The sequence below is a fragment of the Perognathus longimembris genome, chromosome 16 (assembly GCF_023159225.1).
Source record: "Perognathus longimembris pacificus isolate PPM17 chromosome 16, ASM2315922v1, whole genome shotgun sequence".
NCBI lineage: Eukaryota > Metazoa > Chordata > Mammalia > Rodentia > Heteromyidae > Perognathus > Perognathus longimembris.
Window position 1 is genome coordinate 54,971,450 of NC_063176.1, and position 15,025 is coordinate 54,986,474.

Genomic DNA, 15,025 nt, shown 5'->3' on the forward strand with positions numbered 1-15,025 from the left:
CGCGGGGCCCTCGAGCGCGCCCGGCCCGGAGCAGGCGCAGCCGCGGGGGCCGCGGGCGCCGGCGGGGCCGCTGCGGCCGCGCGGCCGCAGTGCGCAGGCGCGCGGCGGCCCGGCTCCGCCCCCCAGTAGGGACCTACCGCGGCCTCGGCGCGGGCGGCGGGCGCGGCGGACGCCCCTCGGCGGCACCGGCGGATCGCGGGCTCGCGGGGCCCGGCGCGGTGAGTGCGGGTTCCGGGGGGGAGGGAAGGCCAGGTCCCCGCCTCCACCCCCAGTTAGGCCGGCCGGCTGGGCCGGGGGCGGCCCCGCGAGGCTGGGCGCGGCCGGGGGCGGCGGGGAGGGGGGGGGAGGGAGGCGTGGGGCGCGCTGCGGGGGGGGGGGCGCGCGGGGCCGCGTGGGTGCGGGGGGGGGCCCCGGAGCGCGAGCCCGGCGGCGGGGGGGGGGTGCCGGGGCGGGGTCCGCGGGCGCGAGGTGAAGGGGGGGGGGGTTCCCCGGCGGGCCCGGGTGACAGGCCGCGGGGCGCGGGGCGGGGTCGGGGGGCCGGGCCGGGGTGCGGCCCCGCGCGCGCGCAGCCTTTGTGCGGCCGGCGCGGGGCGCGGGGCGCGCGGGGTGGGGGGGGGGCGCGGGGTGGGGTGCGCGCGCGGGGCCGCCGGCTCGGCCGGTCCCGCCCCCCGCGTTTCAAATGATGCCGGGCCCCGCGGTCCCCGCCGCCGCCGCCGCCGCCGGCGAGCAGGAAGTGTCGTCAGGAGGCCATTTTTAAAGCCTCCTGCGGGCCCGGGCGGCCGGCGCGGGCGCCTCCTCCCCCCCCCCCCCCCACGCCCCGGGGCTCCCGGGCCTCCAGGGCTCCCCCCCCCCCCACGCCCCCCCCCCCCCGAGCAGCGCCGCCGATCGGGCCTCGGCCCCGGGCTGCGTCCTCCTCCTCCCACCCACCCCCCCCCTCGGGGGGAAAGCCGGCCAACAATAAACTTGCGATCCAGCCGGGCTGGCATTGTCCTTGCCGGGAGGGCCGGGCGGGGGTCGGGGCCCAGCCCGCCGGGGAGCCCCGGGGCAGACTCTCGGACTGTTCTGGGCGGCGTCGTGTCACCATCCGAGGTCCCCCCCCCCCCCAAGCCGCCCCAGTCCTGCCCGGCCCTTTTGATCGCTTGGTGGGTGGTTCTGGAGGGCAGCCTGTGGGGGCGAGAGACACGAAATACACATTTCTTCACCAAAAAGGGAGAGGGGGGGGGTGGGGAAACCATCACCGCCCGACGGGTCGGTTGGGGGTGGGGGGGGGACGGGGAACAGGTTTCCTTAAAAAACTAGGACCTTGGAACGCGTTAGCCAAATGGCATTTTAGAAGGAAGTGAGCTGTCAAAGGCTTTGTCTGGGCCCTGCCAAGCGGATGCTCCCATCACCACCCCTCGAGTCCAGAACTGAAGTCTGTCAAGCTCGCAAGAAATACCCGTGGTCTCCTCACAGCTGGCTGGTCGCCCTTAGCCAAGGCCGAGACCACACTGGGAGTGCAGGCAGGTGACAGGTGACAAAGTTCAACCCAGCCCTGGACTGCCCACGACACAGCAAGGACTGGAAACCCAGAGAGTACTGTGGGTAGAAAGGCTTCTAGTAAAACGCAGTATTCAAGCTTTTCCGTTGTACGACGTTTCGAATCATTAGGATGAGCTTTAAAAAAAAAAAATTGTGGTTTGTTTTGTTTTGTTTTGCAGGGTACCCATGAGTTACACCTGTAATCTTAGCTACTGAGGAGCTGTGGTTCGAAGTCAGCTTGGGCTGGAAAGTCCGGTGAGACTCTTTATCTCCAATCAACCACCAAAAAGCTGGAAGTAGAACTGTGGTTCAAGAGGTAAGAGTGCCAGCCTTGAGCAACAAAACTATGGGACGGTGCCCAAGCCACGGTATATACACACACACATACATACACATATGGATGCATATATATATGTATATGCCTGTGTATTATTATCTCGTGCCCAGCACAGAAATGACCCAGTTTTGTTATGCTGATAACATCTCAGTGAAATTCCCAAAGAACATTGCTCTGCTTATTATCGGGATTCTTCCTGATATATTTTGGTTATGTATACTTTTTAAAAGCCAGCAATACCATCTTAAAAAAAAAAAACAAAACCCATCTCTCCTTTTAAGAGGATCTGAGCAATGTTTGTGCCAAGAGGAAGAACAAAGACAAGCCTTATTAGTGTCACTCTAAAGGCCACCGTTTCTTCACTCATTCTGCCAAGAACACTGAGTGCCTTTCATGGCCAAGGTCTATCCGGATGGTCATGATAAGCAGGGACTGCACCATTCACGATTGCCCCAGGCTTGAGTATTTCCAAACTGCCTGTTGTCCTTTACATTCAGTTGCTCACACAAGCCGACTCAGACCACTACTGTTGTTGGGAAAACAGGTAGAGCTCACCTAATGCATCCTAAGGGGGTGTGGGGAGATGCAGGAATCACTAGGGAAGAATTTTAAACCATGTAGCCTACACGTGTCCCATGTAGATGGGAACCACATAGTTTTTGTTTGTTATTGTTTTTTTTATTTAAGTTTCCAGGAGGACAGCGCCTGAGAAACATAGCCTGGGTTCATTCTCTTTCTTTTTCAGAAGTATATCCAAGAAAGCACACCTGTGCGGATCCAGAACTTAAACCCAAGTGTCTGACTTCTGTTGCTGACCTCTGTGTGCTGGGGTTCTAGCACTAGCCATCTACACCAGGGCCTACGTCCTGACATGGGCAGGCGCTGAGCACCAAAGAAGAGAAGGCCTGAAAGAGGAGAGGCGGCCCGGAGACCTGCCAGGCCTGATTCACATCTACAGCCCAAAGGCTCTGTCTGAGCCAGAAGAACGGTGCTGGAGAGGGAGTGGAGATTTTGATGGATTGTCACACAACAAACACAACACAGGTTAGACTGGACTGCCCTCCTGCACCTGCTGCTGCTCTCCAAGTCCCTGTGACCTCAGAAAGCCAAATTTCTCCAGGCTTATTGCCTTGAAAGAAGCAGGTAACTGAAGGCTGGCAGAGTGCTGGTAACACTGGCAGCCAGCTGGGACAAAGGGGCTCCAGCATGGACAGACAGCAGCTTCCAGGAGCACCCTGGATACTTCTCTTTTGGGGGTGTCTTACTTCCCAGCCCCCAGTCACAGTCTTTCGGTCTTGGGTGGGGGTCGGGGAGGAGGAAATCAGAGAAAGCCCCAGGTAATTCCAGTGTTCTGCTCTTGGGGGCCTTCTTGTGAACATTTTAGCCACATCCTGACCAGCAAGGATCCCCTTAGTGCAGCAACAGCCAAGGACCAGAGAATTCGGGGGAAGGTTTTTTGCGTTGAGAATGAACATAGTGTCAGGTCCACCAGGGGGAAGGCTCCAGGCAGATGCCCCGCCTGTTTAAATCTCCGTCCAGTTGCCCAGGTAACTGGCACACCTGGAGGCGGTTACCTCCCCCTTCTCTGAGGTCCCAGCCTAATCCGCTTGGACTCACCTCCCCACCCCTGCCCTGGATAAGGAGTCATTGTCCTCGGGAGTGATTCTCCTGCCACTCCACTGGAAGGTTCCTTCCACGTCGTCCTACCTTCTGCTTTTGCTCGTGGGCCAGCACTAGCCTCCTGAGCCTGGCCCAGACCCCCACCCCTATTTCTTCCACAGAATTCGGATTTTGAAAACAATATTCCCCTGCCCTTCGTTTTTAGCGTCTTTAGGAATCTGGAATCACTGGTATTAGAGAAAAAAAAAAAACAATTTTGTAGCATTGCTGGGCACACTATTCGAATAAGCATATTTGCTTCTTAACGCATTATTTCTCCAGGTACAAAACTTTGAAGTTTTTAACTCCTAGGGCTTGTGGCACCAGTCTTAGTCTTTCTTTTGAAGGCTTTCAAAATAGTTGGGAGAGGCAGCCCAAAGCCTATAAAATCCCTTCTTTTGTTTTGGGAAGTCCAGTCCATTGATATGCTTAGCAGTGTCAAAGAACCCCCAGGGGGGAGGAAGGCCAGTGCTCTCAGCCTCCCCACACCTCCTGCTGCTTTTCCCTTTTTTTTTTTTCTGGTCTCTCCTACCAGTGGAGGAGCCTTATCAAAGAAACAAAAACTATGCTGGACAAAACATCAACTCTTTGCTCAACTGTTGCGAGTTTCCCTTTGCCCGTGTATCATCCCCCCCCCCCCACTGTCAGGTCAGCCCAGTCAGCATCATTCTCATTTTCCTGGTGGGAAAACGCAGCCTCCCACAGCCCTCTTCTGTGGGGCCACTTGCTGTGGCCCCACACTGGCTTCTGAGGGAAAGTAGGCGTCTTGGCCACCTTGAGAAGGATTTATAGTTATCAAGCTGTCCATCGATTCTCAGTTCAGACTGAAATTCCTGAGCAAACTACCTTACACTCAAGTGACTGACTACCTGTTTAAATCCACGGACCCCCACCCTGTTCAATTTGGATTTGTGAAACCACAGAACCTTTTGCTGAGGTCACTTTTTTCCCCCCCTGCCAGTCCTGGGGCTTGAACTACCTACCACGTGATCCACAGAGCCCTTTCCCACATCTTTGAGTAGTTTATTGGCGGTAAGAGTCTCATTGAATTTCCTGCCCTGAGTGGCTTTGAACCACTATCCTCAGATCTCAGCTGAGGCCGCCTTCTTAAATACCCTACTGGGGCTCTCGTGTACCATCCGAAGGTTTAACTTTACGTGCTGCGGAGTGGTTCCCTGTGGTTGAATTGCATTCAAATTTGGGTCACTAGGAAAGCTGGTTGAGACAGAGCTCTTTATGGCTTAGTAGACAACTGTAATAGATGGATGCAGTTTTTGAGTAGCTGTGACAAGGGTTGACACCTTTCTAGGCTTTATCTTCTCATAATCACCCATTATGCTTGTTAATAGCTTTATGATAGCTTGTTTAGGGCCTTGCTACAAGACCTGACAAATGAGGGACTGCAAATCTGGGAGTGCCCCCCCTTTTTTTTGGTGCCAGGACTGGGGCTTGAACTTGGGGGCCTGCAGTCTGTCCCTTAGCTTTTTGCTCAAGGTTGGTGCCCAGCCACTTGAGCCACAGCTCCATTTCCATTGTTTTTGCTGGTTAGTTGGAAATAAGAGTCTCAGAGACTCTCCTGACTGAGCTGGTTTTGAACCGCAGTCCTCCCAAATAGCTGGGATTAACGGTGTGAGCCGCAGGGCCTGCAATCACATCCGTGCTCCAGCCACGGGTGTGTGAGGAACCACCGTGGAAGGATTTCCAGTTCAATGTATGCCTACGAAGAACTCAGTGGTCCCAGCCCCAGAAGCTCCCTTCAGTCAGCCAGTTAATGTCTGCCTGTGCCGGGTCGGTCATGCACAAAAGCCGGGCATTTGGGCCAGCCACTTCGCTTCCTCTCCGTGTTGACATCTAGCACGGGGGAGGCACTTTTAGCACCTCTGACTATTTAAGTGGCGGGCATCATTTTGTCGTTAAAAATGGTAAATCATATATTTAACAACTTGGGATGTGCCTGTAGCTTATCTGAACATGTTGACTAGTATTATCGAATTTTGTTTGCGCACTGACCCTCTCAGTAAACACTGTCACTGAGATCTACGAGGAGGAAGCAGTTTGCCAGGTCAAACCACCCCCCCCCCCCAGGTGAGGTTCTGTTGGGACTGGCTTTAAATGTAACTATGCCATTTACTTCTGTTGGACATTTGTGATTTCCACTATTTAGAAGCCAGAGGCTTCCTTTTTAATTTTTTTTAAAGATTACTACTTTACAATGTATTTGCCTTGAGTTCTGTAAATAGGCAAGAAAAATTTTCTGTTGGGTGTGGCAGTCAGAAAATAAGTCTCCTGTTTTGTTGATGCTATCATAATGCTATGGCTCAAGCAGCTTCTCATGTTTTTTCCTAGCCTTAGGTACCACAGAACCGGCTTCTTCCAAACTCCCTTTTTTCCCCGTCTGTCCCTACCGTGTTTAAGGAATGAGACCAGTGCAGGGCACCAGCTGCTCATGCCTGTAACACTTGCTACTTGGGAGACAGATCAGGAAGATCCAGATTTGAAGCCAGCCAGGGCAAAACGTTAGCGAGAGAGAGAGAGAGAGAGAGAGAGAGAGAGAGAGAGAGAGAGAGAGAGTGTGTGTGTGTGTGTGTGTGTGTGTGTAAGAACCAGTCATTCGAGCCAGGAAGAAAGCCTGCTTGGGCATACATGTGAGACCCTACTTAAAAAATAACTAAAGCTAAAAGTGTTGAGATACCGCTCAAGTGCTCGAGTGCCTGCCTAGGAAGGCCCTGAGTTCAAACTCTATTACCCCCCAAAGCCAATCAATCATTGAAGGCAAGTGAGCTCGAAAGGTAAAAAATCCCACGGGACAGGCTTATCAGAAGGATTCTGAGCCTATTTAAGGGTGATACAGTGAAGTGCTCCTGGCTAGGTACAGTACGTGCTTTTTTTTTTTTTTACTGGAAGTTGTTTCCACTAGCAGGGGATCGTCACAATTGAGTTGTGCCCCTGTGCTAGGTTAGGAGCATGTGTAACTGCTTAGGTGGTTATGCAGAGTCTTCTCCAAGAAGGCCACGATCCTCAGACATCCTGGCTGGCCTTGGTGACCAGAGGAGTCTCCTCCAGGGTGTTGTCTGCTTCTTGCCGATCATGCCATCAATCTAAAGTTTTAGAAGGAATGACACTTGTGAGCTTTAAAAGGACCTGGAGAGAAATTGCAAAGCCATTTTTTTTTCTAGATTTCTGACGCATCTTGGAGGCTGGGAAGGTGCTGGAAATATGCGGATATAATGCAGATTGGTTGTGAATATTGTCATGTTGAATCTTAAGAGTTAGAATGAATGTACCTACAGTTATGTTGAAATAGCTGCTAACTGTTGTGTTGGGACTAGATTTCTTCTCTCTTCCTCACCTCTATGTGTCTCTTTCCCCCTTTTCATCTAAATGAAAGGACAATGTACATATTGATTTATATGCAAATCTTTGGGCTAGAATTGAGAACCTTAATCAGATTGGAGAAGCTATGCGCGGATTAATCCCTGGCTTGACCGGTGGGTATGATGTTGTCTATAACTCCAGCATCCAGGTAGGATGAAGTGAATTAGGGGAATTCATTTCAGTTTCTTTCATAGGTAAATAATTGACAATTGAACACTATGATAAAAGACTGCCTAACAAGATTTGAGCACCTGTTGTGGGACTAATGGGTGCAGTGACGGAAGGACTAGGGTGTCTCTGGGGGCCTTTGGGATTTCCAATTCTAGCAAGGATAACCTGATGCTTTTACAGATCGCAGGGTCTCTTCCTGTACAGCCCAGGCATGTCTGTTTTAGCAGTGATTCTGAGATCCAGAATCGCTAGACTGATACCTCGGTGTTCTTTGGGCCTACCGTTTTCTCGGGTCCTGGTTGCTGCTGTGGCTTCAGGCTGGGTAGGAATGGCAATATGAACACAGGCATAGTGGCCTTAGGTGACAAAGACTGTGACTTGAAGCATCCCCACTGTCAGGCAGGACTTGGAAACCATCTGACCCAGACCCACATTGCAGACAGACACACATATGAAGATGGGTGGCTTGGCTTTGACCTCGCTTGAGGAATGGCAAGAGTTCTAGATATCACTTCTGTCTTCCTTTTCTAAAACTAATTTACAGATTTAGGAATAAAAGTTACCTCTGCCTTTCCTCGTGGCTCCTTGCAGGGTCTGTGCCAGGAGTATAAACATGGTAGATGTAGACAGACCGGTACCTTTCTCCCTCTAGGTACTAGAGAGCAGCGATCCAAACATGGACCAGCCCCACCCTTAGATACAAGCCCGTGGCGGGCTGGAAGTGCGAGCTTGAGAGGAAGTCAGACATCTGGGAAGTAAAGCAAAAAGTCCTTGGCTTCCTTTGCTCATCTGTTGCCATTTTGCAGCATCCATATCTTCTATGCTGAATCCTGACCAGACTTGAACTGCCAGATGTGAACACACAGCAGTTGTTTCTCCTGACTCTTCAGGGGGTCCTTTCTGCTCCCCTGAGCTGGCCTTTCCTCTAGCTTTGTGTGGCTCTTGGCCTGACATTCCTCAGTCCAAACCATTTATGGCCTAGCCACTGCCATCTTGTCCTTTAAGACTCCTGTTCCTTTATGGAGACTGGGGGCTGTCACTAGAAGATAAACAAGGCCGTGTTCTGCCAGTGAGTTGGTGTCCTGCCTAGCCCTCTGTCTCAGGTGTCCTGATGTACTGCATTTCTTACCCACTTCACCCTGCTTTACGATTTTAACAACTAAATACATAATCTCCTTTCTGCCATGGCGTGTGCAGCCTAAGGGCCTGGAGCTAGTTCCTTTTGAGCACTATCCTTCAGCAACTGGCAGAAATTGGTAGATGCTCGGTATAATCATGAAGGAATATTTCTCTTGGGCCTCCTAATACTGTATCCTTGGGTTTAGTTATCACCTGTGAAAGCAGACTGAGTGGTGAGAGTTGACGTCAAAGCTGAACCCCAAGTCATGATGTGGATGAAGTGTGGTTAACCCTGGCATGTGTCAGAATCTGAACTGCCCGGGCCCTCTGTAAGGTTTGGTAGGAAAGCATGCCTGTGACGTTGCTAGGATGTGCCCCTGGACACACAGCCTGAACTTTTGCTGATCAGAGGCTATTCTGAGGGCCTGCCACTGACGTCCTTCCTTTGGGTATCCCTCTGTTCAGGGTTGGTCAATGGTGTGATGTGTAGGGGGCTCCGTTTTGCATTTAAGCTTGCTTGTTTGGCTGTATTATGTGTTACTGTCACATGCATTTAAGGTCTGTGCTGGAATTGTGCACAGAATTCTCATACCATGGAATACAGGCTGAGTTTAATAATAGGGTTCACCGAGTTCTCCATCCTAATCATCTCAATGGTTCTCTTTTTCCCGCAGCGTTCCTAGAATAGCAGAGAGCTGACATCAGCCGTCTTGTAGATCGTGCACCCCTGGCAGCAAGATACAAAAAAATGGTGGCTTACAGAGGAAGCATCTGCTGCTCCTCCACCGGTCGCAAGATACGCCAAGGGATGCCTCCGGAGGATCTCGTCCCGTGACATCCTCGTGAACTCCAGGCAGCTCCTCCTGCAAATGCAGATAAAGAAGATGAAGGACATCGGGGAGCAGCTGTACACCACCCCGATGAATGGTGGGCCCAGCTCCTTGACCATGTCCCCCAAACAACCGAACTCTAACCGAGCCACCCGGCCCGATCGACAGGAAGCCCAGAGCCTTCCGTACCAAGGCTCCGAGGCAGAGGCGGCCGTGATGACGCTCGCCACGTGCGAACAGTGCAAGAGCGTCGAGAAAGTCCCGCTTCAAGAGCTGAAGAAGGGCGCCGGCCCCGGCCAAAAGGAAGACAGGTACGTCTGCTTCAAGTGCAGCCTGCACGCGGCGCCGCCCCAATTCCATTTCGTCGGCGTCGATCCCGGGGCCGCCCACGTTGGAAATGAGACGGAAACCATCTCCAGTCCGGTCAGTAACAAATTTAAGGTGAGGAACTTTAAGCCAGGAAAGTTCTATTGTGACAAGTGTCGGTTTTCCACCAAGGACCCTCTGCAGTACAAAAAGCACACCCTTCAGCACGAAGAGATCAAGTTCATTTGCTCGCACTGCAGCTACATCTCCTACACGAAAGGCGAGTTCCAGAGGCATCTGGTGAAGCACACGGGGATCTTCCCCTACCGCTGTGAGTACTGCGACTACGGAGCCATCCGGAACGACTACATCGTCAAGCACCGGCGCCGGGTGCACGAGCGGGCTGGCGCCAAGCGGCCGCTCAAGGCTGTGGCCAAGCTGGAGCCCAAAAGAACCGGCGTCGCCAAACAAAGCCCCGAGCTCTTCAAGGCTCCCGGCGCCAGGACGGCGTTTCAGCATAAGCTGTCGAGCCAGCTCTCAAAGTTCTCTCTCCACGCAGGTAAAGACAAAACCCGCAACATTGTGCTGCTACCGGATTCGAAGGGATACCAAAAGGATGTCGTGTGCATCCCCAACAAGATGACCTTCCCGGAGCCCAGCGAGCTGAGTCTGCTGGGGAACAAGAACGTGGAGGTGGAGGTGCTGTCTCCCTCCAAGGAGCTGGTGCAGCCCGGGGTGCCCTTGACGGTCGTAGCCCCGTCCGAGCTGGTGGTCCCCACCAACTGCCTGGCCCAGTTGATAGACGTCAAGGTCGTCAACGGCACGCAGCAGCTCGTGCTGAAGCTCTTCCCGCTGGAGGAGAACACGCGGCTGGACGCCCCCCGCGGGGAGGGAGGGGACCCCGAGCCTGGGACCAAAGACAAAGGCTCAGGTGAGCAAGGACAGATACTGCCTGCGGAAAACACCAAGTCCCCGAGACTTGAAGGGAGCCCCGGAGAGCTGGTGAGCATGGAGGGTCTTCAGTCTTCGGTCCAGAAACACCTTCGGGGGGTGAAGTGGCTGAGGTCTTACGATTTACTCATGCCCAACGCCAGCCTAGACAGCTATAGAGAGCCTTTACTTAGTTCCAGTTCAACTAGGGATCTGCAGAACAAACCAGCCTTGCACCCGTACAGACCTGCTCTTCCTCCCGCCGCCCTCAAAGGACCTTCTCCAGCCTCTGTAGGAAAAATCAGCGCCGTGTGTGGCCCGGGAGCCCCGTCCAACCCTGTTCCCGTTCCCTACGTGGCTGCCCTCGCCTTTGCTAACGGCGGCAGGACTTTGCACGGCGACTCAGCACGGGCGCTTCCCCTCGCCGCGTCCCCCGCAGCCGCTTCGGGGTCTGGAGAAAAGGGCCTGGGACCGAGAAGCCAGATGAGTGTTCCCGTGCAGACGCTTCCCTCCAGCAGGAAGCCGGGGGACGAGCAGGCGGAGGGGCGCGGGGAGGGGCGCGGGGAGGCGTCCCGCCAGCCTCCCACGTCCTCGCCGCGCGCGAGTGAGTATTTACACATAAACCTCACCGCGGAAGGCAAGGCCGGCTCTCCGCAGCCCGGCCACAAGCCCGCCGAAGCCAGGAACTCCGAAAGGACTAATAACACTTTCGACGGCCCGGTCATTTCGTCAGTATTTTCTCTGAGCTCGGGATCTGAAAACGTTCCAGACAGTGTTAAGTGGAATAGCGCAACGTCCAAAATAAAGTCAATTGAACTGTTGCGCAAAAAGATCGCTCAGCTGATCGAGTCTTGCGGCAAGCCTTCCTCCCTGTCTGCCAGCAGCGCGCAGCGCCGTTCTACCGGACCGGCGCCCAGGGGAACTTCCAAAGCCGTCCCCCCAGAAGGGCTTCAGGACGTCAGCGTGTCCCTCGTGGGCTCGGACCCTGCCACGGGTCCTCTCCAAAAACCTCAGCACGAGACTCCCGGCACTGGGCCGCTGCAGCCAGTCTACCCACCACTGAGCACAGGCAGCCACGGGAAGAGCAGCGGCAGAGTGACCAGGAAGGCTCATGTCGCCACGCCGGTGCTGATCCCCAAGGGAGCCGTGTTGAGGGTGCTCAACTCATCGGAGGACGCCCAGATCATAGAGGCCACCTGCGACACCCCCGTCAGCATACCGTGCGCCGCTGGGCCGTTACCGCGGCCCGGGCCACTCCGCCCCGGGGTACAGCCGGACTCGGGCCTGCAGCCTGTCGCCAATGGAAGTGAGCTGAGAAACACATCCCCGAGTTCGGAGACCTGTTTTCGGGCTAAATCAAGAAAAGAGGATGCTGTCTGTAGCCCCACCCCTAAGAAGATCACCCCTGCCCAGGGGCTGCAGGGAGGCGGTGACTGGAGGAAGCAGCGCAGACTGCTTTCCAGAAGCCTGACCGTAAGCAGGAGCAAAGCCAAGCAAGTCAACGCATCCAAGAAGAGAAGCAAGCTCCAGGCCGAGCCCGGCCGCTGCCTCAAGGAGCCCTCCATCTTCCAGGTTTCACGCCAGCTCCGACTGGTGGCTGCCAAGCCCGACCAGCTGATCAAGTGTCCCCGGCGGAACCAGCCAGTCATCGTGTTAAATCATCCTGACGTGGACTCCCCGGAAGTGACCAATGTCATGAAGGTGATCAACAAGTACAAAGGCAACGTCCTCAAGGTCGTCCTGTCGGAGAGGACGAGGTGCCAGCTGGGCATCCGCCGCCACCACGTGCGGCTGACCTACCAGAACATGGAGGAGGCCAGCCAGATCAGAAGGCAGATGATGCTGAAAATGAAACTGAAGAAAGTCCACAGGAACAACTACCAGGTGGTGGACTCCTTGCCCGATGACTCCTCTCAGTGTATCTTCAAGTGCTGGTTTTGTGGGCGGCTCTATGAAGACCAGGAAGAGTGGATGAGTCACGGCCAGCGGCATCTGATAGAGGCCACGAGAGACTGGGAAGTCTTGTCTTCTAAGGGCAAATGAACGGACACTGGTCTTGGAAGCATATTGTCTTCGTTTTCGTTTCTCCTGTTTAGGGGTCTCCAGATGCAGGCTGTAGAGCAGTGATTGTTGTTGCTGATATCGGCTGCCAGAGCGTTGAGAGCCCTTTATCTGACTGGCCTGGCATTTACAGCCCGAGATGGTACACGGAGATGTACAGAATTCTGACGGGATGTGAAGTTCTCATCAGGTTGCCGGTGGAGCTGAGACCTGTCTGTGTTCAGTGTCTGTTTTTCTGAGTAGATGTACTTCTGTTCAGAGGGCTGAGTTTAGAATGCTTGACACCTGCTCCTTCTACTAATGCTACTGATGATTTCCAGCAACAGTTGGGGTTCACATTTACTTGGCTTTTGCTTTTTATTTGGTACCTGGTGGAAATTGGGCTTTCTGCTTGTTACCTGGAATTTGGTTCTAAACACACACACATAAAAGGCCATCCATCCCCTTTAACCTCATTCTCTTGTTATTTTTAAGTGTTCAGTGTAGCACTGAGTTTTGCTTTTATTGACTCTTTGAAGAGTGATTGCAAGGGTTTGTTGCCTTGCGACACATGCTAGAAGAAAGAAACCATCTTTAAATTAAAATACCTTGATCTGTGTCAGTTAAGTGGGGAAGGTGCCCTTAAGAGAAAAGAAAATGTTGGGCTTCTCCTTTACCCCTAACGCTCTGGCAAATGAAGCGGCTGCTTGCAGGTGGCGGGGAGGTTTACACCACAGATGAACCTTGGGAGTCCGCTCGGGTGGGCTTGCAAAGCACGGTGGCACGAGATCTGCTGTGTTGTGGTGCCCAGTTGGGAATTTGGGAACTGAGTAGGTGCTGTCTGCTCTAGCTGGTCACCGGGGTCACTCCCCTGTTCCAAATATGCCTTCCCTGTCCCCTCCTGACACTGTGTCCCCCATGAAATTACTAGAAACTGGTGGCCCACAAAACTGGTGGCCCCTTCCCCATCCAATTTAACCCCCCCCCCCCCCCCAAAAAACACACACACACACACGCCATCTCTGTTGCAGGAACACAATCCCTGGTCTTCGGTGCAGGTAACAATCTGCTTCTAGTTTCTATCTTAGCCAGTCACACTTTCCTCCTGTCGGCGTTTGTGGAAGGACTTCCTCTCCCATCTCTCCCACAGGTGGCCCGGCACTCACAAGGCACCCGGGGCTACCGTAGCCTCCTAAGCCCACTCAGTGCACGGGCAGGCTTGGCGTCTGGGAAGGACGGGTGGCCTGGCAGATGCAGATCCAGCCTGTATTGTACTCCTTGGGCACTGACGTGCCAGGCACAGGGGCTGTGACATCTGAAAATGACATCGGCAAGTGATTTCTGACATGCTGGACCATCAGAGACCTGATTTGTTTGGGATTTTCGTAAAAGAAAGTCTTAAGTTCTCCTCCCAAATGTAGATGTGATTGCACTCATTTGAAGTCTATTAGATCTCATTACAGGTAATCAGTTTTTTTTTGTTATAAGTCAGTACATGGATTACATTGCTTAAGAGTTATTATTGAACTTAAAAACTTGCATTTTTTAATCTTAGGTGTAAGCATATATTTTTTACCATGAAAATTAAAAGAGCTAATTTGTTTCTGATTTCTTGTCTTGTAATGATGTGTGAACTGAGAAAATGTAAAGCATTTTTCTATCCTAGAAATCATTTATTTTGGAAGTATTTTTACAGTGGTTTTATCTCATCTTTTGAAAACAAAAGCACAGTAGATGGGGTCACATATATACATATAGATCTATATAGAGACTGGTATTGATCTATATATTCATCTAGATCAATGTCTTATCTGTGTCAGTATATATATGTATATGTATGTATATAGAGACATAGATCTGTATCTATATGAGTGACAGGAGAAGAAGCCCCTGTGATGATAAATTGCGGCATTTAACCATTGTGCATTTTCCTTTGGTGCTTGGTGGCAAATGAATTCTGTGTGTGCCGTTCCGCCACGCTGACGAACAGCGTCCCGAAGTCTAGCCCTCTCGCAGCCGTTTCCCCCTCCCGCACGAAAGGAACCTAAGCGGTGGCGTGGAGGAGAAGGAGGGGCTGTGAGTGGACTTGGGTCTCTATACCTCATTGCTTAGTGAGCGGCTTTCTCCTGCGTGGCCAGGCCGGGGCCGGCCGTGGAACCGGGCGAGAGGACCCGTGTCAGCGCAGCCTCGCTGCCTCATCGAGTATTATCTAACTAAAACACAAACTTGAACGCCTGCGCGGAGCTGAATTTTCTGTTAAGTAGAATACGGAGCCAAGTTCGGGGATATTCAGAACGAAACACAGCTCCCTAAGGAGCTAAAAAAAAAGGGCTCCTGGGATTCACAGACGGGGAGAAGCAAAAGCGATTTGCCTGTCCCAGATAGCTAGCTGTAGCACATTGCTTGCTGACCTGTAGCCGAGTGCCGTGCAGTAAACCTACACGGGGACTAGGGGCACGCCTGTGTTGCCTGGTTGCGCATTTTTGATCTTGGTTTTGAAGGCTCTCCAGTCACTACATTTGTTACTAGTACTAATAAAGTTAATTTCTTTTCGAAGTAGATTTTTCTTTGGGGGACCAGAAGATGACCTGGTTACATTTACGAAATAGACCGGTAGGCTAACCAAATTTTAAAGCCACTAAGTATACCCAATAGATGACATTTTGTTCAGGTTTGTTAGCCTCAGTTCAAAATGATTTGTGAGCCCGTCATGGGCCAGGTGCTGTTGGTTGGACTC

General features: G+C 53.0%; 1 protein-coding gene across 3 annotated transcripts; it reads left to right on the forward strand.

Annotated features, from left to right (window-relative positions):
• The first annotated feature begins 168 nt into the window (after positions 1-168).
• Znf518b (zinc finger protein 518B) lies at positions 169-13,249 on the forward strand. 3 transcript variants are annotated; one of them, XM_048364315.1, is made up of 3 exons: positions 169-218; positions 2,604-2,902; positions 8,857-13,249. In XM_048364315.1, exon 3 carries the CDS (start codon positions 9,052-9,054, stop codon positions 12,289-12,291), a length of 3,240 nt encoding a protein of 1,079 aa, XP_048220272.1. In that variant the 5' UTR covers positions 169-218; positions 2,604-2,902; positions 8,857-9,051; the 3' UTR covers positions 12,292-13,249. The 3 variants fall into 3 exon arrangements, with proteins under 3 accessions (XP_048220272.1, XP_048220273.1, XP_048220271.1); XM_048364316.1 differs by lacking the exon at positions 169-218 and adding an exon at positions 1,814-1,837; XM_048364314.1 differs by lacking the exon at positions 169-218 and having other exon boundaries at positions 2,029-2,902.
• Positions 13,250-15,025: the final 1,776 nt, after the last annotated feature.

Bases quoted from the DNA above. Each gene is read 5' to 3' on its own strand.
- Znf518b (XM_048364315.1), top strand. From the start codon at position 9,052: ATGCAGATAAAGAAGATGAAGGACATCGGGGAGCAGCTGTACACCACC.